The 27,015-nt window shown below is 37.8% G+C and overlaps 2 protein-coding genes across 2 annotated transcripts; one reads left to right on the top strand and one right to left on the bottom strand.

Annotated features, from left to right (window-relative positions):
• The first annotated feature begins 10,446 nt into the window (after nt 1-10,446).
• LOC149835082 (basic helix loop helix (bHLH) DNA-binding superfamily protein) lies at nt 10,447-15,048 on the top strand. Its single transcript, XM_090009518.1, has 2 exons — nt 10,447-10,898; nt 11,079-15,048. The coding sequence occupies exons 1-2, from the start codon at nt 10,447-10,449 to the stop codon at nt 15,046-15,048; spliced, it is 4,422 nt and encodes a 1,473-aa protein (XP_089865644.1).
• A 3,186-nt stretch (nt 15,049-18,234) lies between these two features.
• On the bottom strand, nt 18,235-26,435 carry LOC149835081 (guanosine nucleotide diphosphate dissociation inhibitor At5g09550-like). Its single transcript, XM_090010390.1, has 13 exons — nt 26,349-26,435; nt 24,325-24,387; nt 24,156-24,239; nt 23,218-23,325; nt 22,936-23,108; nt 22,494-22,605; nt 20,993-21,073; nt 20,846-20,908; nt 20,348-20,449; nt 20,135-20,259; nt 19,448-19,658; nt 19,213-19,287; nt 18,235-18,501 (listed from the first exon to the last, which is right to left on the bottom strand). Exons 1-13 carry the CDS (start codon nt 26,433-26,435, stop codon nt 18,451-18,453), a joined length of 1,335 nt encoding a protein of 444 aa, XP_089866516.1. The 3' UTR covers nt 18,235-18,450.
• Between the last annotated feature and the right edge of the window lie 580 nt (nt 26,436-27,015).

Raw genomic sequence — 27,015 nt, 5'->3', positions numbered from 1 at the left:
CATCTATGGTTAAAATTCAAAGAGAAAACATAATAACATAGTGACAAAGGTTTTTATCGGCAAAATCTCATTTTCAGCAACAACAATGGATGATTTACGAACTGATTGAGCAGGAGCAATGACGTCTCAAACGCCAGGAAGGAATCACAACAGCAGCTAGGCCACACGCCTTAGATCGAGTACAACCACAACCAAGTGCACATGAACAAAAATCGGCTTACACTTTCTTCCCAAATTTCTGCAGAATTTTTTTTCTTCTTCAAAGAGATAGCAACCTCCTCACACTCATTCTTTCCAAATTTTTTTTCAAAACAATAGCCAAAACTGTTGGTCGACCTCCCCTCTTGGACTCTTAAACACCCAAAATAAAACTTCAAAAAGAGGGCTAGGCCTTCCCAAGGCAACCTCTTTCCAAGGCCAATGAAATGATCATTTTTTAATGTGCACATTAAACTCTTTTCAACAACCTTTTTGACTTTCAAAGTCAAGGGCTGGGTTCAGAAGAAGGCTAGAAATGTGTACCAAAGGTGGCGCTACTTTGGATCTAGCGGGTTTGGATCTTGAACAAGATTTAAACTAGCTATAAATCAGATCCTGCACCAAATATTGCTTAGAACAAAATGTAATAAAAAAAGAAAACTACCTTTTATCCCCCACTAGACGAATAGCTTTCATCGCAAAATTATAGTCATTAATTAGCGATGAAAACTATCTGTCGTAAATTCTGTCGCTAATTTGTGATGAATTAGCGAATGTCATGATTCGTCGCAAGTCCATCGTTAATATACGAAGATTTTGGTTTTGCGATGGATTAAAATTCGTCGCTAATTTTTTCGCTATTGTAGCGACAGACTTAGCAACGAATTAAAATCCATCACAAAAACATTGGCTGATTCACATTTGGGATGGATTAATATTCATCCCTAATATGTCGCTAAATTGGACGCCGGTAGTAAATGGCGATGGACAATATCCGTCGCTAATCCGTTGCAAACAAGAAAAAAAATTAAAAAAAAAATGTTTAAAACATAAATATCGAGAAAAAATTCTCGTGATACAATTTATATTTTCTGTACAATTTATATTTCCTGTGTATAAAAAATAAAGTACACATAAAAAATACATATAAAAAGCAACTAAAATAATTTATCGATCCACTATAATTTTTGCTAAGTTCAAATTATTTACAAGTGAACATTTATATTTTTGAAATAATAATAAGGTACAACAAATTCAACACATGAATCTAATCATCGCCAAGATTCTGTGCATCATCTTCTTCATTGTCTTGATTTGCCCCTTCAGCTCCTCTACGCTGATTATCTCCAAAAACCTATAAGAGAAAAGAAAGGTTAGTATTGATAAACAAAATATAATGAAATAAATTGTATGCAATGCACCTAAGTTAAGGCAGTCAAAATAACATGAAATCTAACGACATATAATACATCACATGAAACTTTCATACTCGAGAGGCACCTGCAGACGAAGTTCCCCTATCCCGAAAAAAACTGCACAAATCATTATGGACAACGTCGAAAATTGCTTCATGTAAATAGTCACGCATTGTATCCTTAACGAGCTGGTGTACACCATCCCAAGAATTAGGTGGGTCGGTCGGATGCTTGGAGTTGATGCTGATGGGAGAACTCTATGAGCCGTGACTAGAGGAAGCAACGACTGGTGAGGTGTTCATATTACTCCCAAACCCAAACACACGACCCTTTTTGGGTTCACCTGTTGCAGTCACCCATGCTGCAGGATCAAAAGGTGGATGATGAGTGGAGTCATCGCCATATCGCTCTACCATTTGTTGCTCATATGACTCCTACAAAGTAATGATTACAGTATGAATTAATAATTAAGAATTATAATGTTTATGATAACTTGTATATTATAATGTTTATTAATACAATAAATACATATCGTTGTCGTTCTCGCCTTCTCTTATACAAACTTTTCCGTGGTCTTACATTTATGTGTTTCAATAAACACATCCTTGTATGGCACAATGCCTCTTTTTTCTACTTTCGACGAAGTTAAATGATAAAAAAATTATTTAACAGGTTTGCAACAATACGTATAAAATTGATAATATATAGATTAATGAGTTACCATTTTCTTCAAGTGGCTCCCAAAAGTCCTAGATTCACCTGTGTGTAGATGGGCATCGAGCATTTTTGTTCAGTTTTGTGCAGCCTTCGCTGAACGGTTTCGAAATTCATGCCCCGCCCACTTGTTGCACATTGCATCCTAAACATTTGACCTGATAGTAGGAAGTCCATGGCCCTTTCACTGCAGTGGATCATCTATCCCACCAGATGTTTTTCTTGCTTCAATCTTCATATTGTGCATCATGTCTGCAAATCGATTGACAGCCACCTTCTGGCACACCTTCCTCACATCCTGCTCCTCTATCGTAGTCACGAAGCGATTCGAAGCCTACAAATATTTTTAGAAAGTTAGTAGACATGACTATAACAAAAAATTAAATATGAATCACATTAACTATGAGAAACGATTATATATCATAAATGAGGACCAAAATCTGTCCAACACCTCTTTCAGGTACTCTTTCCATTGAGCGATCGGTCCTGGTAGATGTTGAACTAGTGAATTCCTAATCTCTCGTATTACTTCTTCTGACTCGAACCTCGCACTACACATGAATTGATACACATTAACTATCAATATACAATATTTATAAGATAAGTATAGGATAAGTGAAAATAAAATACTTACAGTCGATTATCGATATACACTATTTGAATGAGTCTTCTTGTGTCAGACTGAGAAGACCCTGCATCCAGCGTTGTCTCGTGACTTGTATGAACAGCTAGTATAGGTGGGTCATGTGTCGGCGAAACATCATCTGTAGAAAAATAAGTTAGAAATTCACAGAACATGCATTAAACTAATCAAGTATATAATTAGTCAAATGATATACCTATCAAAGCAGCCCGTGAAGATGAAGGTTGAGACTGGCTACCACTAGGTGATCAACCACTGTAACTTCCATGAACCATATTCTAACAAATAAAAAATGTCATGCAATACATTCAAACATTTTAATACCTTCAAATCATTGCAATACATTTCAAAAAATTCAAATCATTCAAATCATTCACATCAAATATTACAATATATTCAAATCATTCAAACATGTTACAATACATTCAAATCATAACTCTATACGTATCGAAGATACATTCTAACAAATAAAAAATGTCATGCAAAACATTCAAATATTGTAATGCCTTTAAGTCATTCAAATCATTGCAATACATTCAAATAATTCAAATAATTCACATCAAATATTGTAATACATTCAAATCATTCAAATACGTTACAATATATTCAAATCACAACTCTATACATATCGAAGATACATAATCAAAGAATAAAAAATGTCATGCAATACATTCAAACATTGCAATACCTTCAAATCATTGCAATACATTTCAATATATTCAAATAATTCAAATCATTCACATGAAATATTGCAATACATTCAAATCATTCAAACACGTTACAATACATTCAAATCATAACTCTATACATATCGAAGATACATAATCAAAGAATAAAAAATATCATGTAATACATTAAAACATTGCAATACATTTCAATACATTCAAATAAATCAAATCATTCACATCAAATAGAGGTTTGTATTACAAGATTTATTTCACTAGCTCGAGAATTCTTCCTCATCACTTGTTTGATTTTCATATTCTTCTTCTTTCTCTTTCTCTTCCTCTTCCTCTTCTTCTTTTTCATTGTTCACCCATTCACTTGGTATATCATTTGGATCACATTCTTCCATGAATGTTCCATCGACCAATGGAGATATGACATGCATACCATGCACGACATCGTGACCATAAGAGAAGTCATACATATCATCTGATTGATAGTAATCACTCTCTTCAGTTAAATTGTTTTCTTGTAACTGATCATACTCGGGGTATAATTTGGACTTCACCTTGCAAACTGCCCACCATTCATTTCTATCTGACTTCTTTGTACTCGGATATAAAGTATAGTAAACTTGTTGAGCTTGCGAGGTTAATATGAATGGTTCATATGTTCCAAACCTTGATTTATGATTCACTTCCACAATGCCTGAGGCTTTGTCGACTCTTGTTGCTGTGGGATCAAACCAATGACACTTGAATAAAGTTACCCTATTATTTATGCCTAAGTAAGTCAACTCCATTATTTTTTCTATAACATTGTAGTAATCATGTTTATTTTGACCGTAGCTACTACCCTTGACACACACACTACTATTTATCGTTGATTTGTTTACATTATAGTCTTTTGTATGGAATCGATAACCATTTACAATGTACCTGTTATAACATTGCATAACTTTGGTCGGACCATTTTGTAAATCACATATTCCTTGATCCTTAATATCACCATGGTGGACCTACAAACATAAACAATGATTGTGATCATGACCAATTAAGTAACTTATTGTTGTTTATACGGAGACAATCACATCAAACATTGCAATACATTCAAATCATTCATATCAAAACAATGTCAAACATGTACCTACCTGCATCAAACACACTCCAATATCCCGCTAACTACTACCATGACTAGCATAGAATCTGAACTCCAAAAATAAGAACACTTCTATTCTCGTACATTAAAATCATGCTCAACATGATCTTCGAACTCCATCAAAGCAGTCCTAGATATCCACAATTAAGTGAGTGTGTGAACAAAAAAGTGTTGCATCCAATAAATTAAATAACATGTGATGCACTTGCATCACTTACTTACCACGGGTATTTACCCGATTTGTAGTTTTCAAAGTCTTCATGCAGTTTTCCCATACCTTATGAGGTTGCGACATGCTCGAGTGTCTACGAGTGTAAATGATACGGGGCTCAGGCCGTAGAGTCAAAAGGCGGTTGCTACGTAAAAGTGCAAAAGTGGGAAGACTTAGAAGGTTGTAGCCATACTAAAGAACAGAAAGTGACACGGGTACGACCCCTGTCCGCCATTCTATTGTCGGCCTCCCGCCAGCCTCCCGACAACCACAGAGAGAGAGGGGGCAGGGGGCCACCAGCCTGGATTTGCTAGGAGGGAGGGTGCCGAGCAACCCCCCCCCCCCCCACTCTGCTCTTTTTTCCCTGCCGACCTGGTGCGTCAGCTGAATCTGCAACCCACCCCCTTCTGCCTTCTGTTTTTTTTTTATCCAAGAGGAAGCGTCGTCTGACTCTTCCCCTCCTTCCTTCACTTTGTGTGAACATAGTGACCGAATGCCATTGTCCCTTCTCATAGGATCCCCTCACCTCTCGTCCCCCTCATTTTTCTTCCTCTCTGATTTATGGCAGACCCACTTGCCGTGGGTCGTGCCTGTCCCTTGAGTCACCCTACCGAGCTGAGCTCGATTTAAACCGAGCCCAGCCTGGTTCGCTTAGCTGAAGGGCTCAATCCCTTCTGAGATGGGGCCCTCCAGCAACCATAGAGAGAGAGAGGGGTGGGCCCTCCGGCAACCACAGAGAGAGAGAGGGGGGCGAGAGATACGGTAGGGGCCACCGACCTCCTGTTGACCTCCCGACAACCACACACAGAGAGAGGGGAGGGCACGACAGGGGTTGCTGGCCCTCCGACAACCCGAAAGAGAGAGAGGGGGGCGGACCCTCCGACAACCACAGAGAGAGAGGGGGGCGAGAGATGCGGCAGGGGGCCACTGGCCTCCTGCCGGCCTCCCGACAACCACAGAGAGAGAGAGAGAGGGGAGGGCACGACAGGGGTTGTCGGCCCTCCAGCAACCCGAAAGAGAGAGAGGGGTGGGCCCTCCGGCAACCACAGAGAGAGAGAGGGGGGCGAAAGATGCGGCAGGGGTCGATGGAAGGAAAAAGAAAAGAAAAGAAGAAGAAGAAGAAGAAGATAGAGGGGTGGGGGGTCACCTGCGGTTATCAGACGGGAGGTCGATGGGCGGGTGACGGTGGCGAGCAGGTGGACAACAGGAGCTCAACGGGCGGCGGGTGGGTGACAACATAAAAAGAAAGGGAAAAGGGGCTCACATTAGGGATTTACGGGAAATTTAACGACAGATTAGCGACGACGATAGAGTTTGAGACAGAATTTGGCCGTCGCTAACTGTGCGACGAAGTAATGACAGAAAATTTTTGTTGCTGAGTCATCGCGCATTTGCGACAGAGTTTGAGACAAAATTTGGCCGTCGCTAACTCACGCCGACATATTTTTCGTCGCTAATTCCATAAATAATTTGAATATTAGCGACATATATTTTTCTATCGCTAATCTGTCGCAAATGGGCAACGAAAAAAATCCATCGTAAATATCTGTCGTTAATTGGAGTTTTTCTTGTAGTGCCCGTACACCTTCTAGTGCCACAAAAAGATTCTACAAGACACTAAAACTATCCAAATTCGTAGAATTCGGTACCTAAAAAAATAAAAATAAAAAAAATAAAAAATTTATTTAATATGATTCCTACTTTGACAAAATGAAATCAAAAATGAAAAATGCAATTTCTGAGAAGGTAAAAGTAAAATTCTCAGAAATTAAAATATGATAATCAAAATAGATTTTATTTCTCGCAGATCAAGTTGGACTCGAATAGTCCTGCATGTCATTGGATCTGTGAGGTATTGCATCTCGGATCGAGTCTGGTGAGTTGGATTTGGATCCAACTCATCTTCACTAAATGGATGATCCAGATGCTCTGCATCATCCCCTCCAGGGTCGAAAGGCTTCTTTCTCAGAGCCTTGTCCTTCACATGCGAAGCTCCAAAATTCCTACAAAGATTCAAAATAACATCAACATAGAATCTGTTCCCAAGAATAAGAATTGAATTATGCAATGCAGACAACATCAGATATATAAGAGAATAATTATGCATGTTCTGCAAATATCGTAAAGTGCTATCAGTCATTAACACATTAACATTTTTATCATGCAAGGCAAACATATTTGAGTTTTCACTCAGATATTCACATTGATTCTCGCAACTATTTATAGTTCGATAAAAAACATACAAATTAATATTCCTTGCTAAACGTAATTCAGAGAAATTTGATTGAGGTACACAACTTTTAAGGACATGATACTTAATAATTTTACTTTGCATCATAGTTCTAATGATTGCAACAAAATTTGGATCATCAAAAAGCACAAATTTTCTATCTAGCATTTCACAAAAAAAACAAAATATCATACAAAATTCACTCTAGGGTGCACTTTCGTTTTCAATGTTAAAAATGAAATGCATTGCATAAATCATCAATACAAATATACAACATGAGTTTTCTCTAGATGCAAAGGCAGTATGCAGCTCATTTTTAACCTGAATCAAATCTTGATGAACCCATTTTTTTTTTGGATGTTCGCACTCAAAACGCCTAATATACTCAATTCGCATTTAGGGCTATGATGACTTTCTAATGATTCAACTTGAGAATTTTGAATTCTTAATTGCTCGATGACACACATCTTGAGCGAATTTTCAGTATTAAGATTGGGTTTTCTAATTTTCATATTTTCATCGAAGATGGGTTCAATAAAGACATGCATGTGATTATTGTCGAAATCTTCGCATTCATTTGAAATTTCTTCTTTGATTTTCTCATTAGATTCTTCGAAGATCAAGTTATCATAGATACGATTCTCCTCGCAAAAGGATAAAAAATCTTCATGATTCTCATCGAAGATAGGTTCACTAACAATCTCTCTCGTAGGAACATCCTCAACTTATGGTGAGAGTTCCTCTTCATCCTACTCATTAACTTCATCAAATATTGGATCTCCAATGATTTCACGAAAAGACTCCTCTAGGGGTTCTTTTGTGAAGATACCCAATGCAGGGTCAACCACTTCACATGGGGATTCCTCTTCTGATTCTTCAAAAGTTTCGATCTCAGGATCATAGATAGGGTCAAACACGTTCGTGGATTTTTCATGAGCCTCTAACTCAAAGATAAAAAAGGGTTTTAACAAATTCATCTATTTCTAAGATATCCTCTATTTCCTTATCAGATTGAGATTTTTCTTGATGATCAAAACAAAATTCATCGTCAATGTGCAACCCAAGCCAGGCCAATGTTGTCAGGTATCAGCCCTATATCGTTTGGCCAATGATTTAGGTGAATCAGCCGATACTTATACTCGAGTGAATCATTTGAATCGGCCAAAAAATAATTAAAAAATATTACATGTCAATCAGAACATGACACATGTTAAAGCTATTAAAATAATATTTAAAAATAATTTTTAAGTATTTTTTTACATTTATTAAAAAAGAGCTGTTTCAAGGGTGAAACATATCAGTTATCTGCGCCGATGAACACCAATACTGACAGCATTGGGCAGACTTGATCGGACCTCTGTCCTCACAGGGTCAGAATAGACCTTAAAAAACCTGTGCAACAAGTGTCAACAGGTGGGGTTTGGTTCAGACCTAGGTAGAACTAGACTGGGCTCCGATTTTTGGGTATGGTATCGAGCCCAAACCTGGGTTTAATCAGACCCATCATAAAAAAAAAATCATACCCGGACCCAATAAAAACTACTTTAAGCAGACCCAGCCATACCTGGTAAAATACTATTTGTTGTCATTTTTACATTGATAAATTGTGGGTCTTAATCGAAACTTTGGTTGGGCCCGGGTCTGGTATAAAATTTCACAAACTTTACCCAGATCCATATATTAATTGGACCTTTGGATCCGAACCCAGATTTTAATCGAGTCTTCTTATTCTTATTTATCACCATACACGGACCCTATATAGTTGGGTATGGGTCGGGTCGGGGTAAACCCTACCCGTTGTGACTCCCCCACTCTTAAGACTGAACCAACTAGGTCCCGCTGGGACAACGATAAGTCCAATACCTCAATTCATAGATAACCTACAAGTTTGAATCAGTAGGATCACTCAAGGGCTCCCGGTGCATCTGGGGCTAGACTCTAGTTGACTCTTATAGGATACGATCCTTCATACTCTAACCCGTTCCGAATCACTGTTATGATCCGACTCGAAGCAGTTGTTAACGCCGTCAGGTAGCGCCGTTAAGCGATCCGTCTATTCTTCATAGAGATTCAAAAATTTTCAAAACGTCACCCATCCCGCTCTCTCTCTCTCTCTCTCTTCGAGAGAGAAAGATAAAACCCAAACCCATCAACCCTCTCTTCTTCTGAAATAACAAAACCCATCAGCCCTCTCTTCTCAAAGAGAGAGCCTTTCTTTTTCAAGGGAGAAAACCCATCATCTCTCTCTCTCTCCTCTTTATCCCCATTGAACTTCCAGCAAAGGCTAATCTGATCCATCAATTATGGACTCTCTCAATAAGGTATCATACAAAAATTTTCTTACATTCTTTGTTACATTTGCATGTTTTTCATGAATACTGGTTTTATTGCATTAACAAATCACCCACCCAAATGCATGCGAAGCCCTAACTGGTCATTTTATGGCAAGAATCACATAATAATCTTGAAAGATTTTGACTATCATTGATATTTCTTTTTCCCTAACGTAATTCATTGTCATTAATCTCCACCTGTTTACATTAACGTTTTTTGTTCCTTTTTAGTTTTTTTGACAATTGGAAGTTTTCAATTCTTGGGTTCATGGTTTTACATTATTTCTAGGGTTTATGCTGCGTTCAAATTGTCCTCTTTCTTAATTCGGTTTTAGTTCTGAAGAAAATTTATATTTTCAGATTTTACTCTGCGGGGCCTCAAACCGGAGGAAAATGCATGCGTGTTTTTTTCTTCCCTTCATAGAAATCATTTTAAGAAATATTTTGGGTTTTTTTCTTCTTATTTGTGTTTTAAATGGGTTGCTCTATTTTTTATCTTTTTTAATAGTTTTACCTTTTTTAAAATACCTTTTTTCAATTCTCCTTTTTTTAAATACTTCTAGATGATCATATTCATTTTTTGAATTTCATTTCTTCTTAATTAATAAAGGTTCTCAAGGAGGACACACCAATCTTCTCTACTTTTTTTTAATACTTCCAGATGAATACGTTCATTTTTTTAATTTTATTTCTTCTTAATTAATAAAGGTATTAGCTAGGTATCAACTACAACAGTCTTTTTGATTGGCACGGCGGTAACTCTTTGGTTGGGTATTGGCAACATTGCCTTCAAATTTTTATGAGTAGATGGTCTAGTTTCTTTCATGTCATTCCATGCATAATTCTTTCCTTGGAAGCTGTCTCATTATAATCCTCTCCTGATCTTAATTCATAATGTAACTCATGCAATGCACTTGTTTATTATTGTTGTTGCTGTATTGCTGTTGTTTGGAACAGGCATATCATGTGGAAATGGCTCAGATGGTGAAAATCTTTTGGTGTGACTACAAGTCTGGTTATTAGCATGATCTAAATCTTCATTTTGATTGCCTTACCCCAGAGTGAAGATATTACTTGCATTTATAAGAAATCAGAAAATGGAAACAATTTATAAGGAGCTCGATGAAACTAAAGCTGCAATGGCAAAGCTTATGGAAGAATATAAAGCTAAATCAAGCTTGGCTGAAAGCCTACGAACAACTCATGAGGATCAACTTGCAAAGATTCGTGAAATGAAACAGCAGGTAGAAAATCAGTTTGAAGAACTAAAGGCAAAGGCTGTGGACATGGATGACACCAAAAAAATATATGAAGAGCTTAAGTCTAGCTTCCGTGAGAAAGAGGTGGCTCTGAGACAATTAAACTCTGCAAATGAACATCTCCGAGCTATCTACTCCAAAAACTTGCAAAAATGCGAAGAGGAAAAACAGCACCTAATCTCTGCTCTGGATGATGCAACTACAAAATCTGAAGATCAAGAGCAGAAGGTTTTAGTGTTCAAGAAGGAGATTGAGGACCTCAAGGGAGCTTTATCAGTTTCACAGAAGAAGTGTTCTGATGCAGATGGAAAGATTCAGACTATGCTAGCCACAATGAAACAAATGGAACTTGATATAGAGTATAAGAATGCCAACCTTCTGGAACTGTCTAAAGACAAGGTGCAATGTGACTTTTTGAAGACAAAACTTACAGAGCTGGAAAGAAATCTTGCGAAGGAAAACTCTCAAAGGATAGCAGCGCAGAATACTTTGGATGAACTAAAACGAAGAGATGGTGTTCTGTACAAGTATGAGGAAGAGAACAATAATTTAAAGGTGCAGCTTAAATGGAAGAAAGAGCAGTTTCTGCATCTTGAAGAGGCTCACAGAAAACTTCAGGATGAGTTTCAGGCCAGAGTGCATGAATGGCACACTGAGAAAAATGTGTTTCTAGATGAGATTGGGAAGCTGCAAAACAATATGGAGTCAAAATCAAGAATGCTGGATGACTTCAAGTCGAGATTGCAGATGTGTCATCAAGCACTCACTCGTGAAGAAAGCCGAAGAAAATTGCTTGAAATTCAGGTCAATGAATCACAGATTGGCTATGAAAATATTACAGCAGAGTTTGAGGAGGCCAAATCTACGATTGAGAGATTGACATCAAAGAGGGATGAAGAAATATCTGCTTTAAGAGGCTCGCTGGCAGCTAAAGAAGCTCTCTTAAAAGAGGTAGAATATAAACAAGTCCACCTTGAACAAGAAAACCAAGAACTTCAGAGTTTGGTGAATGAACTCCAAGAATCCCGAATAGCTGAAGCTGGAAGGTCCAGTTCGCTGTCAAAGCTGCAACACAAACTTAGAGCATTGGAGCAGACTCACAGGGAGTGTTCAGAAACCCTCAAAGCAAAGGAAGCAGAATGGAGCTCAAAAGTAGAAGAACTGGTTAGAGATTTGGATGAATGTCAGTCTGATTTAAATGTCAGGGACAATCAGATTCATGATCTGCAGATGGAACTAGAAATTTGTCATACCCTGTCGTCTGGACTTCTTTCCCAAAATGAAGAAATTTCTCTGACTCTGCTGGTAATGAGATCAGAAGTTTCACAATCACAGGCAAAACTTGATGCTTCAAAAATCAAGGTTGAACAGTGTATCCAGAAGAAAGAAGAAGAGATTTTTAATCTGAAGGAACAAGTGGAGAAGAAGAAAAGAGAATTGGACAATGCCCTGTCTGAGATTGAAAGTAGCAGAGGAAATGCAGACACCTTATTGAGGAGAATTGAGTCTTTAGATGCTCTTGAACAGCAATCCCTTGTTTTGAGAAAGGAGCTTCATCAACAAAAAGAAATGCTCAATGAGGCATTGAAGTACCAGGATCGCTTACAAGAACAGGCCTTCCAAAAGGAAAATTCTCTGAGGCAAGATCTAAACAAGGCTGCAGATGAACTAGAGGAAGCTTATGCCGAAATAGCTGACAAAACACGTAAAGAAATGGAAATGGACTATGAACTACAGAGATGGAAATCTGTTGCTGAGCGATTAAAAGTTACACAAACAGAAACCGAAGCTCAAGAAAAAACTTATCAGGCCCTAATTGAAGAACAGCAGAGACAGACAGAAGTTCTGATTTGTGACACAGAGGAAAGACTTAAGCAAGAAAGGGAAAAATACCTTCAAATTATTGATGCCAAAGATTCAGAAGTGGAGCAGTTTAAAGAGAAGGTGTTGTCTCTTCAACAGAGCTTTGAACATGGAGTAAATGTCTCCCTTAGGGAAAAGCAAATTGAGATTGAAAAACTTAGTGATGCATTGTTGAATAACCAGGCAATCATAGATCAGATGTGTCATCAAGCACTCACTCATGAAGGAAGCCGAAGAAAATTGCTTGAAATTCAGGTCAATGAATCACAGATTGGCTATGAAAATATTGCAGCAGAGTTTGAGGAGGCCAAATCTACGATTGAGAGATTGACATCAAAGAGGGATGAAGAAATAGCAGCTTTAAGAGGCTCACTGGCAGCTAAAGAAGCTCTCTTAAAAGAGATAGAATATAAACAAGTCCACCTTGAACAAGAAAACCAAGAACTTCAGAGTTTGGTGAATGAACTCCAAGAATCCCGAATAGCTGAAGCTGGGAGGTCCAGTTCGTTGTCAAAGCTGCAACACAAACTTAGAGCATTGGAGCAGACTCAGAGGGAGTGCTCAGAAACCCTCGAAGCAAAGGAAGCAGAATGGAGCTCAAAAGGAGAAGAACTGGTTAGAGATTTGGATGAATGTCGGTCTGATTTAAATGTCAGGGACAATCAGATTCATGATCTGCAGATGGAACTAGAAATTTGTCATACCCTGTCGTCTGGACTTCTTTCCCAAAATGAAGAAATTTCTCCGAGTCTGCTGGTAATGAGACCAGAAGTTTCACAATCACAGGCAAAACTTGATGCTTCAAAAATCGAGGTTGAACAGTGCATCCAGAAGAAAGAAGAAGAGATTTTTAATCTGAAGGAACAAGTGGAGAAGAAGAAAAGAGAATTGGACAATGCCCTGTCTGAGATTGAAAGTAGCAGAGGAAATGCAGACACCTTATTGAGGAGAATTGAGTCTTTAGATGCTCTTGAACAGCAATCCCTTGTTTTGAGAAAGGAGCTTCATCAACAAAAAGAAATGCTCAATGAGGCATTGAAGTACCAGGATCGCTTACAAGAACAGGCCTTCCAAAAGGAAAATTCTCTGAGGCAAGATCTAAACAAGGCTGCAGATGAACTAGAGAAAGCTTATGCCGAAATAGCTGACAAAACACGTAAAGAAATGGAAATGGACTATGAACTACAGAGATGGAAATCTGTTGCTGAGCGATTAAAAGTTACACAAACAGAAACCGAAGCTCAAGAAAAAACTTATCAGGCCCTAATTGAAGAACAGCAGAGACAGACAGAAGTTCTGATTCATGACACAGAGGAAAGACTTAAGCAAGAAAGGGAAAAATACCTTCAAATTATTGATGCCAAAGATTCAGAAGTGGAGCAGTTTAAAGAGAAGGTATTGTCTCTTCAACAGAGCTTTGAACATGGAGTAAATGTCTCCCTTAGGGAAAAGCAAATTGAGATTGAAAAACTTAGTGATGCATTGTTGAATAACCAGGCAATCATAGACCAGATGTCCGCAACTTATGTACTAGATCAACTTGATGCCAACATGAATAACAGTTTGGTTTTGGAGCTAGAGGAAGAAACTGGAAAACTGAAACTAGAACTTGAATCACAAAGATGGCTGCAGATTGTTCAACAAGAACAGACTGAGCTCCTAAGGGCAAAATTGGTGTCCATGGAGTCTTCTGAATATAAATGGAACACAAAAATTGCAGAAATGGACGAAACAGCTAAAAGTCTGAAGCAAAATCTTGAATCACAAAAAAGATGTTCATTTGAATTGAAGGAACGAATTCAGCTGCTTGAATTGGAGAAATCGCATGCCGAAGAGATGTGGGCTATGCAAAATGAACAGGTGGGGCAACTCAGTTCTAAGTTGAGATCTATGGAGTTCATTATAAGTGAGAATAGCAACATAATTTCCAAACAATGGGAAGAAATTCAAAATTTGACTGTTAAGCTGCAATCAGAAGAGAGATTCTCAGTTGAACTGAAGCAACAGATCCAGCTTCTCGAAGATGAATTAAACCAGAAATTGCAAACTGAGGAATTAATGACAGCTTTGCATCACGAACAGTTGCTGCTGTTTGATGCTAAACTGAGATCTGTGGAGGCAACTAAAAGCATGGATAAAGATTTGATAGTCAAGCTGGAGCAACAAGCTGAAATTTTGCAGCAGAAACTGTCATCGGAAGAGAGAGTCTCAGTCGAATTAAGGGAAAGGATCCAGCAGCTCAAAGATGAACTAGACCAGAAATTGCATGTTGAACAAGAACTGCTGACCCTGCAACAGAATTTTCAGGAGGAAATGAGAATTTCAAATGATACCATTAGGAGTTTATCTTTTGAGAGAGATGAGATGAAGAGAAGGATGGAGTTCTTAGCCACATTGCCCAATCAAATGGACAACATTTCCCGCAAGGATTTGGACCTCATGTGTAGTTTCCAGTGCATAATGGAAGGTCTTGCAAGCAATGAAAATGAGAGAGATGAACTTGAATCAGTTGGTGGTGATGATGGACTTTTCACAAATGATGTCCAGGAGTCGGCTATCTTAGACTTGATAAGGTGATTGATTTTTCTTTTTCTCAAATGTCAAAACTCCCCGTTTTTGTAAACAGGGCCCTGAAAAAAGCACACAAGGTTGTGTCTAGATTTGTTGAAAATAAATTCTGTGCAGATTGGAAATTAATGGCACTTAATTTATTTTCAACAACAGTGGAACAGTAAGAGCCATTGAAAGGATGGAAATGCATTTAATTGCACACTACAACTCTGAGCACAGCCTACATGCATTTCTTTTCTTAATTGGCTTTCTTGCCAAATTTGAGAAGTTGGGGTGTCTTACAGAACTTATGAATGTCATTTGTCAGGATTTTCTTAGACTACCGTTTACACACACACACAGACAGTCCGGTAATTGTGATATATATGCCACCAATTTGTAAGAAAATATGATATGTGCAGGCAAAACCAAAAGCTTCTGGAGGATTTGGAAAAGGTTTCAACTCCCAGGAAAGAGATATTCAGGACAATGAATGAAGAATCTCAAGAGCTAACTACTGCTTCTGTAAAGTGCAGAATGGATAAAAGTCTTGATAGACTACCACTGAAAGAGTTAAATAGCTAGCTGCAGCCTGCAAAGTGGGGCAATTTATATGAACTTTTGCTTTTTGATCAGGGATGGATCACAGTTGAATGCAGTTGACAACTGGAGCATTTACTCTCAATGAACTTGTTTCTAACAAGTGATTGTGTAACCAACGGGGGCTCCGCTTGTCTGGCAGGAGCAGTTAGTGAACGTCGCCTTGTGTTGGGACGTTGCAAGTTTGAACCCCAAACGGTATGGTCGTATAACTGGTAGGAGTCTGCCTAACCCCGGCTTTCTCTGTCGAAAACAAAACAAGTGATTGTGTAATATAAAATTGCCAATTTGATTTTTGAGAAATTCAATGATGGTTTTTGCGATAAACGGATAAAAAACTTGAGAGAACTGGGGCATTTATTCTCTAGCTGCATTCTGCGGAAGTGGGGCAATTTATTTGAATTTTTGCTTCTTCAGCAGGCATGGATCATTGGTGAATGAATGTGACAACTGGGGCATTTATTCTCAATGAAGGTTGTTTCTGATCATTTGTATGGTTAAACACTACATGCTGGTTAATCAGGTTGAAATCCCTTTTGTTATGAACTTATTTTGCATTTTTGGATCTTAATAGGAACTCAGGTTAGAGTCGAATCTGATCCCCCCCCCCCCCCCCCCCCCCGCATAGAGTCAGATCTGATCTTTAAAAACTCAACTCAGGTTTGGGGTCTCTTGTTTGGACAATATAGGTCCAACCTAGTTATCCTGTCCAACGTACCTTTTTGGGTCTAAATCTTATTATTATTGGATCAGATATGCTTGCTCTGTTTGACTGTTCTTTGTGCTTAATTCTGCATATATGAAATAAAACTTCTTTAATGAAAAGAAATGGCTTTTGCACTATGCTTTTATGGAAAAGAAAAAGGAAAATCTGTGTTAATAGAGGGTTGCACATAATTAAGACCTAATAGGAGAGCTCGTAAATGAGTTCAACAAGCAGAGATTGGCCTGTTCAACTTCAGCTCTTTAGGCTGAATGTTGGCTCCAGCTTAGGCTCAAACCTCTAACGAGCCAAGCTGCAATTCAGCTCGTTTAAAATCTGGGCATGGGGGTTGGTGGACTACATAGAAGTCTACTTTGTAGGGAGCCGGCACATTAAGTCATCACATATATTAAAGGATCCTTTTTTAGTTTTTCATTAAAATATAAAATTTGCTTTCTGTTTTTTCTTATTTATTCAATGCATTCCATCTCTCTCTGTAAAACCCGGAAGCAGATCAGGTCATGCTGAAAATGAGCGTTTTTGCACCTGATCTGCATCCGTAAAACCCACCTGGAGGAGGTAAGTTTAAAAAAAGAAAGGGAAACATGAGATTGGGAAAACGGGCTTTAAGGAATTGATTTCCCCTCTCTCGTTGCAGTGGAATGAGGATAAGGGTTCTCACCCGCCGTGAGTACCTATAAGAGTCCTCACAGTGGCTTTTTTCAGCCCCATCCGATACAACGAGAGAGAGAGAGAGAGAGAGAGAGAGAGAGAGAGAGAGAGAGAGAGAGAGAGAGAGAGAGAGAGAGTCGTTGGACTACCTCCCCCGGGAGGAACCGCTGCTGGCAGGTAACGTCCTTTGAAATTGAAAAATACTCTTTCATCTTCGTAAAAAAAATGAAAAAATAATAAAACATTTTAAAGCTTTGATTATGAAGGCTAATATTGTAATTTGACTTATAATTTAACCAGAGTTAGTATACAAAAACAAAGGTAGACCTCTGTTTGGCTGTTTTCTTTGGCTAGTATGCAGGGTGGAAGGAAGATTTGTTATATACAACATGAATGGGGAGGACCATGCTTGACTCAATATAAATAGACTCGGTTGGACCTATGTTTTTGGTGTAAACATTAGATGGTAAGATGTATTATCTCAAAGATTAGGAAGTTGCACGTAATATGGTCAAAGGTCGGATGCTGTTTGTAATTTTATTAAAAATAGCTAACATGATAAATAATTGAACTTCAAGGCTTGTTCAGATGAAAATTATTTTTGAAAGAGGGACAATGAGAAGAAATTGAGCTCCGAACCCCTTGTATACAAGGCATGCACAAATTGGTCCCACTGCAAATTGTTATCTGACAATATTCTACCAAAAATTACATGTTTTAGCTTTACAAAAGGCTCTTTGTGCTGGACATGAGCCTAAAGACGCATACTACTGAGCAGAATTTACAGTAGCTTGGTTCATTAACCAGCCTTAATCTGCCTTTGAGGGTCCTTGCATTCAGATCTATGTCACAGGGATACTCCATTTTGGCTACCGTACCATATCCCCTTGTATACTAGTCCTATTGAAAAAAACTTCACAAAAATGACTGTATCCACAACCATATCCATGTGATAGAGATTCAGATGCTTACACTGGGAAACAGGTTAAACTGGGATATTGCAAGCAGCAAAGATAACAAGCATCTGTTTCAAAAGCCATCTAGTCTGTAAAAGCTGTAGAAAGATCACAAATTCCTGTTTTTACTGTTTAAGTTGATTAGAAAAACTCGAGTATTTGCATTGAATGACAGATTAGCAGAGATAGCTGGCTTCTACACATGCATATACACAAACACAGAGAAATGCAATCATATAATTTATTGCAAGAGACCATGAAAAGAATACAAAATCTGAATGAAAGCAAGTAAATATTTCTTTCAGATGCTTCCATTCAAAGTCCATACAAGGTAAAGTGGGATAATGAATATCATGACTACCAGATATAGATATCAGCGGATCTCAAGTCAGAGAACCCAGCTTAAGGTATTGAAGCTCAGAGAATAGATCAATTTTAGAGCCTTAGGAAATACTTTGGGAAAGCCAAACTATGGAAATTCGGTAGGTGTTCCAAAAGTCACTCTTGAGCAGCACTAGCAGCACTCAGATCCACAGTTAGATCAAGAACCTGAAACCATACAAGGAAGCAGTGATCATGATCATTATATTTGCATGTTTTACTGAACAGTCAAATACTACCAACCTATATTAATTTCTGTTCATTATCCTAAGGAATAATGTATAAAGGGAAAGTAGATGGTGTGTATATGCTCTGATGTGAGGCATATGCATCAGGGATCACTTCAATTCTATGGGACCACAAAGAGTGAATTATTTCATAGCTCTATTAAATCATTTGCACCATCAGTTTACTGTAGGACAAGAACATAGGTGATCCAGACTGTTGAGTCCCACCTTTGTTTACATGAATAACAAAGACAGATAATTCAGTCTATGTTCATCTTGAATATGGTGACATAAGCAAACTGCTCCCCTGGGATGAGTATGTTCTATCTTTATGAAAACCTAGGGACATGATAAGCTAAGATTATGGAGAAAAGAATTATCAGATTCCTCAACTCAAAGCACATTTGTAATGAAAAAACACAAAAAGTAACACAAAATAGTGAATTTGAAGATGAAGCAATAGGCTACACATTTGTGTACTTCAGCATTATATGACATTTAATATTTATATAGTGCTTTTTGTGAGAGTTTGGGATTTTTAAATATGAGCTATGGTGATGATAAAAATTTTTATTCTCATAGTTATAGCATGAAGAAAATTCAAATACCAAAAAGGATGCATGATGAAGTTTTCTAGAATTCAGCAAGATACCTTTCCAGTAATCTGTGTATACATTTTGAGTACATCTTTCACAGTTGACTCAAAGTGTGTTGTTGCATCATAGCTCTGTATAAAGAATCCAATCATCATTTCTACTTTCCCCAGTAAACAAGGTATAATGAAAAAAAGGAAACAACTGACAACAGATATGAAGAGAAAAAGTATCTCAATTGAAATACATAACTTCCAAATAAATAAGTACTAATGAAGAAAAGAAATCACTCACAGTGGATATGAAGCAATTGTCACAGGCATAATCATTAATAGGTTCATATCTGTCATAGATATCAAAAAATGTCTCCTGAACTGGTCCAAGAAGATCAATTCCAGGCTTTAATTCTGTCTCTGGATGGTCAGTCTCAGCTTCCGTAGAGACAAAGGCAATATATTTCCCCTTTGGTGCTGTATTGTGGGAATAAGAACAATTGAATAGATACCTGTGCCCAATAATAAGATGGGAAAAAGGAATAAGTGCACTTCATACCACAACCAAATCTACAGAATTTTCTTTTCCCCTCATCGGCTCTTTATTTTTTTCCATTTGTTAAACGAGGCCCTGGACCCAACATCTCTTGGCAAAGATGCTGCAACTCCACTATCCAGTCGATTCACATTCAAAGTTTCAAAACCCCATAGTAGTGGTCAGTGACAATGTTGTGTTTATGGAAAACTTCAGAATCCCTTTGGTTTTCAAGTCATTGCCTGTATACTTGGCCCGAAATAGGTCAATCAGACTTGAGAATCCCAAAAAAAAAAGTAAAATATGTGGCCGATAACTGTCACTTTCTTTAGGATGTCAATATATCAATGGTCAAAGTTCAGACAAACACAAGCAAGCATGCAATTGAAATGAATGATATTCTTGTAGCAACGTTAGTTGATGATAAAAGCAATTGAAAATTTGCAACCATACATGTCTGATTTTCGTTCTAGTTGCTTCTGAGGCAGAATAACCTGCACAGAGTGTGAATCATTTGTGTCTGGGATGGGATGATCCATTATACAGATAGCCCGAGCAACCCTTCCAACCTTCTTCACCTATTGAGATCGTAAAATGGCAGTTAAAAATCCATCATGATCCCTAGCTAAATGGAAAACTAAGTCAGAGGTGCTTGATAATTGTTACCTTGCTTGGCAAGTAGGATGGATCACATACAACTTTCTTGCACTTGGCAGTTTCACCTTCAGATGTCACCCCAATAGCTTTTCCACTTCCATCGAATTCCACCTGCAAAAAGTGAGAGAATGTCAAACAGTTAACCAACAGGTTTATCTGAACGAGGCAACTTTTTTGCATATATTAGTATCAATAGGAAAAATTCCTAAAAAATCCTTATGGTAATTTTGAATGTCATTGAAAAGGAAATGGGAAACTCCAGAGGGTAAAATATTTTTAAAAGTGAAAACAGAGTGCCTGAGAAACAGGACTAACACAATATGAAGTATGACAAAACAAATTATAACAATAAATCCACAAGAAGTTTGGAATTCTACTAACACAAATCTGTTGATTAACATAAATTTAGGGGGAAAAAAGTCAATCATCTGAATACTTGTGACCTTTAAAACACTGGCTCCAAACCAAGTTCAGTTTTTCAGCATTGGTAGAAGGAAGATGCAGTACCTTGCACTCAGGCTTGTTCAACATGTAGGTTCCACCATAGACAGCACTCAGACGAGCAAACGCCTACAAATTTTAATATCTTAATATGATACACATTTGACAATGAACAATAAAAACCTCAGGCATGTATTAAAGAATGCAAGAGACCTGGGGAAGCTCTCCCAGCCCATACAATGGATAAATATATGGTGATCCTCCTTGAAAGCGTGCTAAAGATTCTGCATAAAGCTATCCAAGACAAATGCCCTAGAGTTAGTAATATCATTTCAGTAAGACCACTAAGCATTTATGCTTTTGAATCACCCAATTACTTTCGGTTGCAACTAAAAGAAATGAGCCACTAATGATGAAAGATATTTGAGAAAAATCACCAAGAACGATACAGAACTGAGAATAATCCTGTGCTCAGTCAGACATTTAGTTACAGGAAAGTGTTCACCCGTTGTGATGGTCATCTTGTGGATGGAGAAGTTATTATATGATGTCTAGACTCCATTGTAATGAAATCAAGAAGCCTCCACACACCTCAAGCAAAAGGCACAAACACACTCTCAAGTGGTTCCAAGAACAAAAGCCACTAAGGAGCCAATAAAGAACACACAAGGATAAACAATATAATCTTTATTGAACAATAGAATACACACAAAATGCATAGAATACAGAGGACTTGAAGTCCCATATTTATACACAAAGTGGGGAATTAGGAGCTCCCAACGGTTATATTGTCAAGGACAATAATGCCCTTAATATAACAAAGGACTTAAATAAAAAATAAATAAAACTAAAAATAAGAAAAACAGTTTAGCCCCTAATGGGCTGTTCCTATTACAAGGGTCAAAAGACCAAAATACCCCTAGAGGGTACAGCAAATTACAGCCACAAAAAAATATACCTATATATATATATGTATATGGACATATATATATACATACAAAAATATATATACATATATATACAAAGGAGCACTCATATCATATTCAAATTCTAACATCCACCAATTCAGCACCAGTTAAAAGAAAGCCATGCACCTAATACAGCAATGTAGTTACTGCAACAGTTACATTACCAATGGCTAGTATTGATTTGCACTTAGGGCCTTACAACCCACTAGGTACCCATCCTTTGACTAGTTCCTTAGTGAGCATATCCCTCCAGTACAATTCTACTTCTGCAGTGCCAATATTCACACACGGAATGTGCTCTTTATAAATAAATCAGGCACAGGAAATGAGGCTTATAAAAAGAGGAAACCAGTAAGCATAAATAACTGTGGAAGTGAACCAGTTACCATATGAAGAGAAAAAATCATTACATAAATACCTTCATGCGCATACACACTGTATTTATATCCTCTTTATCAAGGTCCTTTTTATGATAAATTTAACAATTGAACAAACATTCACATGTCTCCAACAGAAGCATTAACTAACTACCATCAAAGAACTAATTTCTTCTCAATTGAACAGGAAATGCATGCATTGGCATACCTATTCTGTGAAATATGAAATAAAATAGTACAAGATGCAACTATAAAAATTAGAAGACTTGGCAGTGCAAACACAACTCAAGCAACAACATAAACTAGATACTAGTTATCAATCTATTATGAAGGGAATCCATTGGACATGTATGATAGTAAAAAAATCACCTTCATTCTCTTTACAGTATCCAGTGCAGGCTGATCTAGGTAGTGATCGTCTCTATGAAGTGCCAAAGCATGCCCAATGAAGTCAACCGTATTCTCATCTAATTCAAATTTTCTGCATAAGATATACAAAGGAAAACTATGAGAAAAGAAAATTTGCTCAGCGTGATTGTAGAAGCAGACACCAAGGAGCTTCTTTGAGTTTTAAAAAGCTCATCATTTTCTTCAACACTCACAGACACTTCCTCGATGTTTGGTTTCTCTAGGCATTCAGTTACCGTCAAATGCTTAACTATCATTGTAAAATAATGCTACTATGACTAAACATTATATTAGACTTATTAGTGTGCATTACAGATTGTGGCATCAAACAAAGTTAACATCAAATAAAAAAACTTTAATCAGTATAGGTTCATTAAGAGATCAATGGATTAGAAACAAGTACTCGATGAGTTCTTTTGTTGTCACTTTTGTAAGGTCCATCCCCTCATGTGTCTTTGGGTCATTCTCTTCATAATCTTGAACATAAATAAAAAATTTCCTAGCACGACGCTTTTCATTGAGTCCCATCAATGGAGATTTCAGTGCCTCTACATCTGTAGCTGGCACCTTATATATCTGAGAAGCAAAACAGTAGGAAAATCAGTTCAAGAGAGGTACCAATTTGGAAAAATTTCCACATATATTCAATAAATTGATTTAAAAAATTAGACTGGCAATGGCGTACCTTCCCTTTGTTGTACACAAAACTGCCATCAACAGCCTTAAAGCTTAGATATTTAGTAACATTAGCATGGATAAGAACTCGCACTAAAGTGCCATTGGCCATCATAAACTGGAAAAAATTAAATATAGAAAAGCTTAGTGGTTTTCCCTTAAAAGGACATGGAGGGTTCAAGAGATGAAAAGTACTAGTAATCTTACAATATATGCTATCATCCTAGACTTCTCAAAATCATCTATTAAGAACAAACAAATGGCATGACTCAAGCGTTTGCATGCAGAGATACATTATGGTTATCCTGAACTGCTTTTCATGCAAGTTTTACAATCTAATGTTGTCCACTGCATTAACAAGCAAACCCATTTGGTGAGATCCACAGGCTGCTGGCGCTGCTGCAGATTCAGCAATATGGGACTGGGCACTACTGAGCGCTATGGATTTACCATATGGTTTGCATCTTAGAGCATGAAAACCATAAAGTAGGTTCATTCAAGATGCATGTTTAATCATTTGGTGATCTGACATTGAAAAAGATCTTGCATTAATGGTCCATAACTATCAATCCAAGACTAAAATTACTACAACTTATACCTGACAGATGTATAATAATTTTAAGCTACACAAGCATGCAAATCATAAGCATCTAAAGAATTAACTCCCGATGAAAATGAATAATGGAGAATCTTGAATCAGGCATCAGCAAAAATTCTTTGGCTCCCAACTTGATATTTTACCATATTTCAGATAAAGAAGATTTTAAGCTCAAGCATTTGCAGTAATTAGCTTATGAATTTAAGTAGGCCTCCTGACTTTAAAGCCAGCCAACCTTGAGATATGGAGCATATGCTTCACAGATCTGTAGAAATGAAAAGCAAAGCTTCATATGATGCCTAAGAGTTATGTTGATATCGTTATGGAACACAATAGGGAACTTTATTTACCTTAGGGATCATGTCAACATTATACTCCTTGCTTGAACCCAGGCTTTCTGTAGGCATGTCATTTCCCCTAAACCTCTTCCAAAGCTGCAAAGCGTAAAGAATATGAGAATCATGAAAGAACATTGAAGGCCTAGCCCAAAACACATTGTTTACATTCTAGGATCATTACCTGTGTGAGATTAAGTGAAGTTGATTCTCCTCCATAGTAGTCATTTCTATCCATATGTAGGACCTACCATAAATAATTAATGCCCAATAAGGACACAGCAACAGCCAACAACTGAAAAAAGGTATAAACTCTAGTACATCTCATAAATCTGGAAGCAGTAGAGTAGCCAGGATTTTGTATTCTTGGGAGATTAGTTTTGGGTTGGATATGCTTGACTCAGAATCAAGGACCTATCCACAGTATCCTTAATTGATTTTTAAAATTAACTCGAATAGAAACACATTTAACCACAACAAGGTCCATTTTTTAACAACTTTTAGTGTAAATATTGTCTAATATATGGATCTCATTCAATCATGAGTTCAGTATATTGAGAAAAAAAAGGTGTGCACACACACAAACACACAGAGGCCATGCATGACAGTTTTTGTGGCAAAAATTTTAGAAGTTGACCTAAAAAGAGGATCTCTTGCTTCCATTTATATCTACCCGAATGAAAGGGTAAACTCTTCCGTGGAAACTAGTAAAGAAATCATTGCTAGTAGCGTCATTCTCAGTATCTGTATTAATTTCACCAACACACGTTCTTTTGCATTATTTGTGAAAGCCATGCACAATGTAGATTCAGGGCTAAAGCTCTTTAACGATAAATATCATGATACTTGCCATCTATTTATGACACCTCTAAGGCATATTCCTGGAAAGAGGCGCCTTTTCTGTGGGACCCACACCAGACAGCATGTCCAGGTGAAAATGTTTTCACGTAGAAACCCCCCAGCCCCTCTATTTTCTGCAATGTGAAGGAAGGGGATGGGACTTCGTTTCCCGGTAACATTCTCCCCGTGGGCGCCTCGTGCAGGGAACAGTATGGTGAGAGTACACAAAGACCCCCTAAATGGCAGTATCATAGGAGATAATTGGATACATGGTGTTCAGAAACCAAGACATTGGGCTTGGCTTTCCAACACCAGAATTTCTAGGAGCTACAATAGATATTTATTGCATATGGTATTGCAAAAGCTTGCATCTGCAAAGAATGCATCTCTAGTGGATTGCAAGTTTGCAACACCAGGTGTTGTAATTCGTCCCATATCCAGTCAATTCATGCAAGTATGCCATGTTTGCTAGCATAAACACCACTTAATCAATCCATTAACCATGTAATTGCCTTTCCAATCTTAGATCTACTTTATTATACCATAATGGCATGGATCTCTGCACCTTAAATTTGTTTCTAACATGTTAACAATGTGGAATCATTGAAAGATTTCTAAAATGTAACCAAATGGTAACTATGATATAAGAGTACTTAATTAAACCTATAAAAGTAAAAATAAGTAGCAAACTAAGATCAGAACCAAGCATACGAATATGGATCATTATTAATTTCAAAATAGCGACATTTTAAGACAACGTACTAAACTCAACAAATCACATAACTATTTCAGGAGCAAAGTGGTCATCTTAGCTGATCACAGTTATCAAGATTTGACCATAGAACAAAGATGATATAAACACGTTTTTCGTAGATGAGACCACTATTATCTCCCCATTTTTGTCAAAAGCTGTTCACGATTAAAACCCTCTCAAATCAACCAAACAACCTAAACAATCTATACACGAAACCCACCGCCAAATTTCCAACATAGTCGAATTTGATACAAAAAATAGATAAATAAACCAGATCAAGAACTCAAGACGCATTGGACCTAAAGGGACAAGAATGATGCACCATCATTCTCTGCAATTATACGAATGAACAGGATGCGCATCAGAACGGAAAGAACAAGAACGATGCACACTCGTTGTCTACGTGTAGGACCTCTCAGCGACATATATCTCACACTTTCAGAGATATATAATCAAAATGGATGAAATTCGGCGATCACGAGCCGGATTCGAGTTTTCCGGAACTAAAAGAACACCGATTCTAAGGGGAAAAGAAACGCGGATTGCGATCGAGCCACAATAACGGAAACAAAAAAATTAAAGAAAGGAAAAAAAGGATGAAGATCGAGGGCGACCTTTAGGCCGTCGACGGAGAGTAGGCCGCTCAGAATGCATTCCTTCAGTCCCGTCCCGAGCACGATCACGTCGTATTCTTCATCCATGGCGTCTGAAACCCTTGAGAGAGAGAGAGAGAGAGAGAGAGAGAGAGAGAGAGAGAGATCAAATGAATGTGGAAGCCTTGCTGTCAGTGAAGGAGAGCGTCCTCTTTTTGTACAAAACTGAGCGGGTCGCTCTCCTCCCGCCAAAGTCGCGTCGAAGCCGTTAGTTTTGCCTCGAGCGAGCTCTAACGTGCGAGATTTGCACGAATGAGAAACTTCGAAAGCGGGCCACGTGTAGGATGTAAACGGGCCGGATTCGGTTCGGATCTAGATATTCTGAATCCAACTTAATCGGATCTGGCCTAACAAAAATGGGTCGGATCTAGTTCGGACCCATGTGGGACCGAACTCGGATCTGACTTGAGGTGCTGGTACCTGGTCTGGATCCTAGCCCAATCGCGTTTGTCATAAGAAAAACCATACCCAGGTCCTATATGAATTACATGAATTACCCGGGTCCATACTAATAAAATAACATTTTGTTATTATCTTTTTTATATTAAAAAATCATGGATCTTAATTGGATCTTGGGTCAGCTATGAAACTTCATAAACCATACCCGGATCCATATATTAAACGGTTC

Source organism: Nuphar pumila, chromosome 6 (assembly GCF_984573655.1).
Source record: "Nuphar pumila chromosome 6, dmNupPumi1.hap1.1, whole genome shotgun sequence".
Taxonomy (NCBI): domain Eukaryota; kingdom Viridiplantae; phylum Streptophyta; class Magnoliopsida; order Nymphaeales; family Nymphaeaceae; genus Nuphar; species Nuphar pumila.
Note: the sequence above shows the minus strand (reverse complement) of the source record. Positions and strands in the feature narration are given on the sequence as shown.

Bases quoted from the DNA above. Each gene is read 5' to 3' on its own strand.
- LOC149835082 (XM_090009518.1), top strand. From the start codon at position 10,447: ATGGAAACAATTTATAAGGAGCTCGATGAAACTAAAGCTGCAATGGCA. The intron at 10,899-11,078 runs GTGTTCTGATGC...AAACTCTCAAAG, and splicing joins TTATCAGTTTCACAGAAGAA to GATAGCAGCGCAGAATACTT.
- LOC149835081 (XM_090010390.1), bottom strand. From the start codon at position 26,435: ATGGATGAAGAATACGACGTGATCGTGCTCGGGACGGGACTGAAGGAA. The intron at 20,909-20,992 runs GTCTCTTGCATT...TAAAATTTGTAG, and splicing joins GGCTGGGAGAGCTTCCCCAG to GCGTTTGCTCGTCTGAGTGC. The intron at 19,659-20,134 runs GTATGGTTGCAA...TATTGGGCACAG, and splicing joins CTAGAACGAAAATCAGACAT to GTATCTATTCAATTGTTCTT.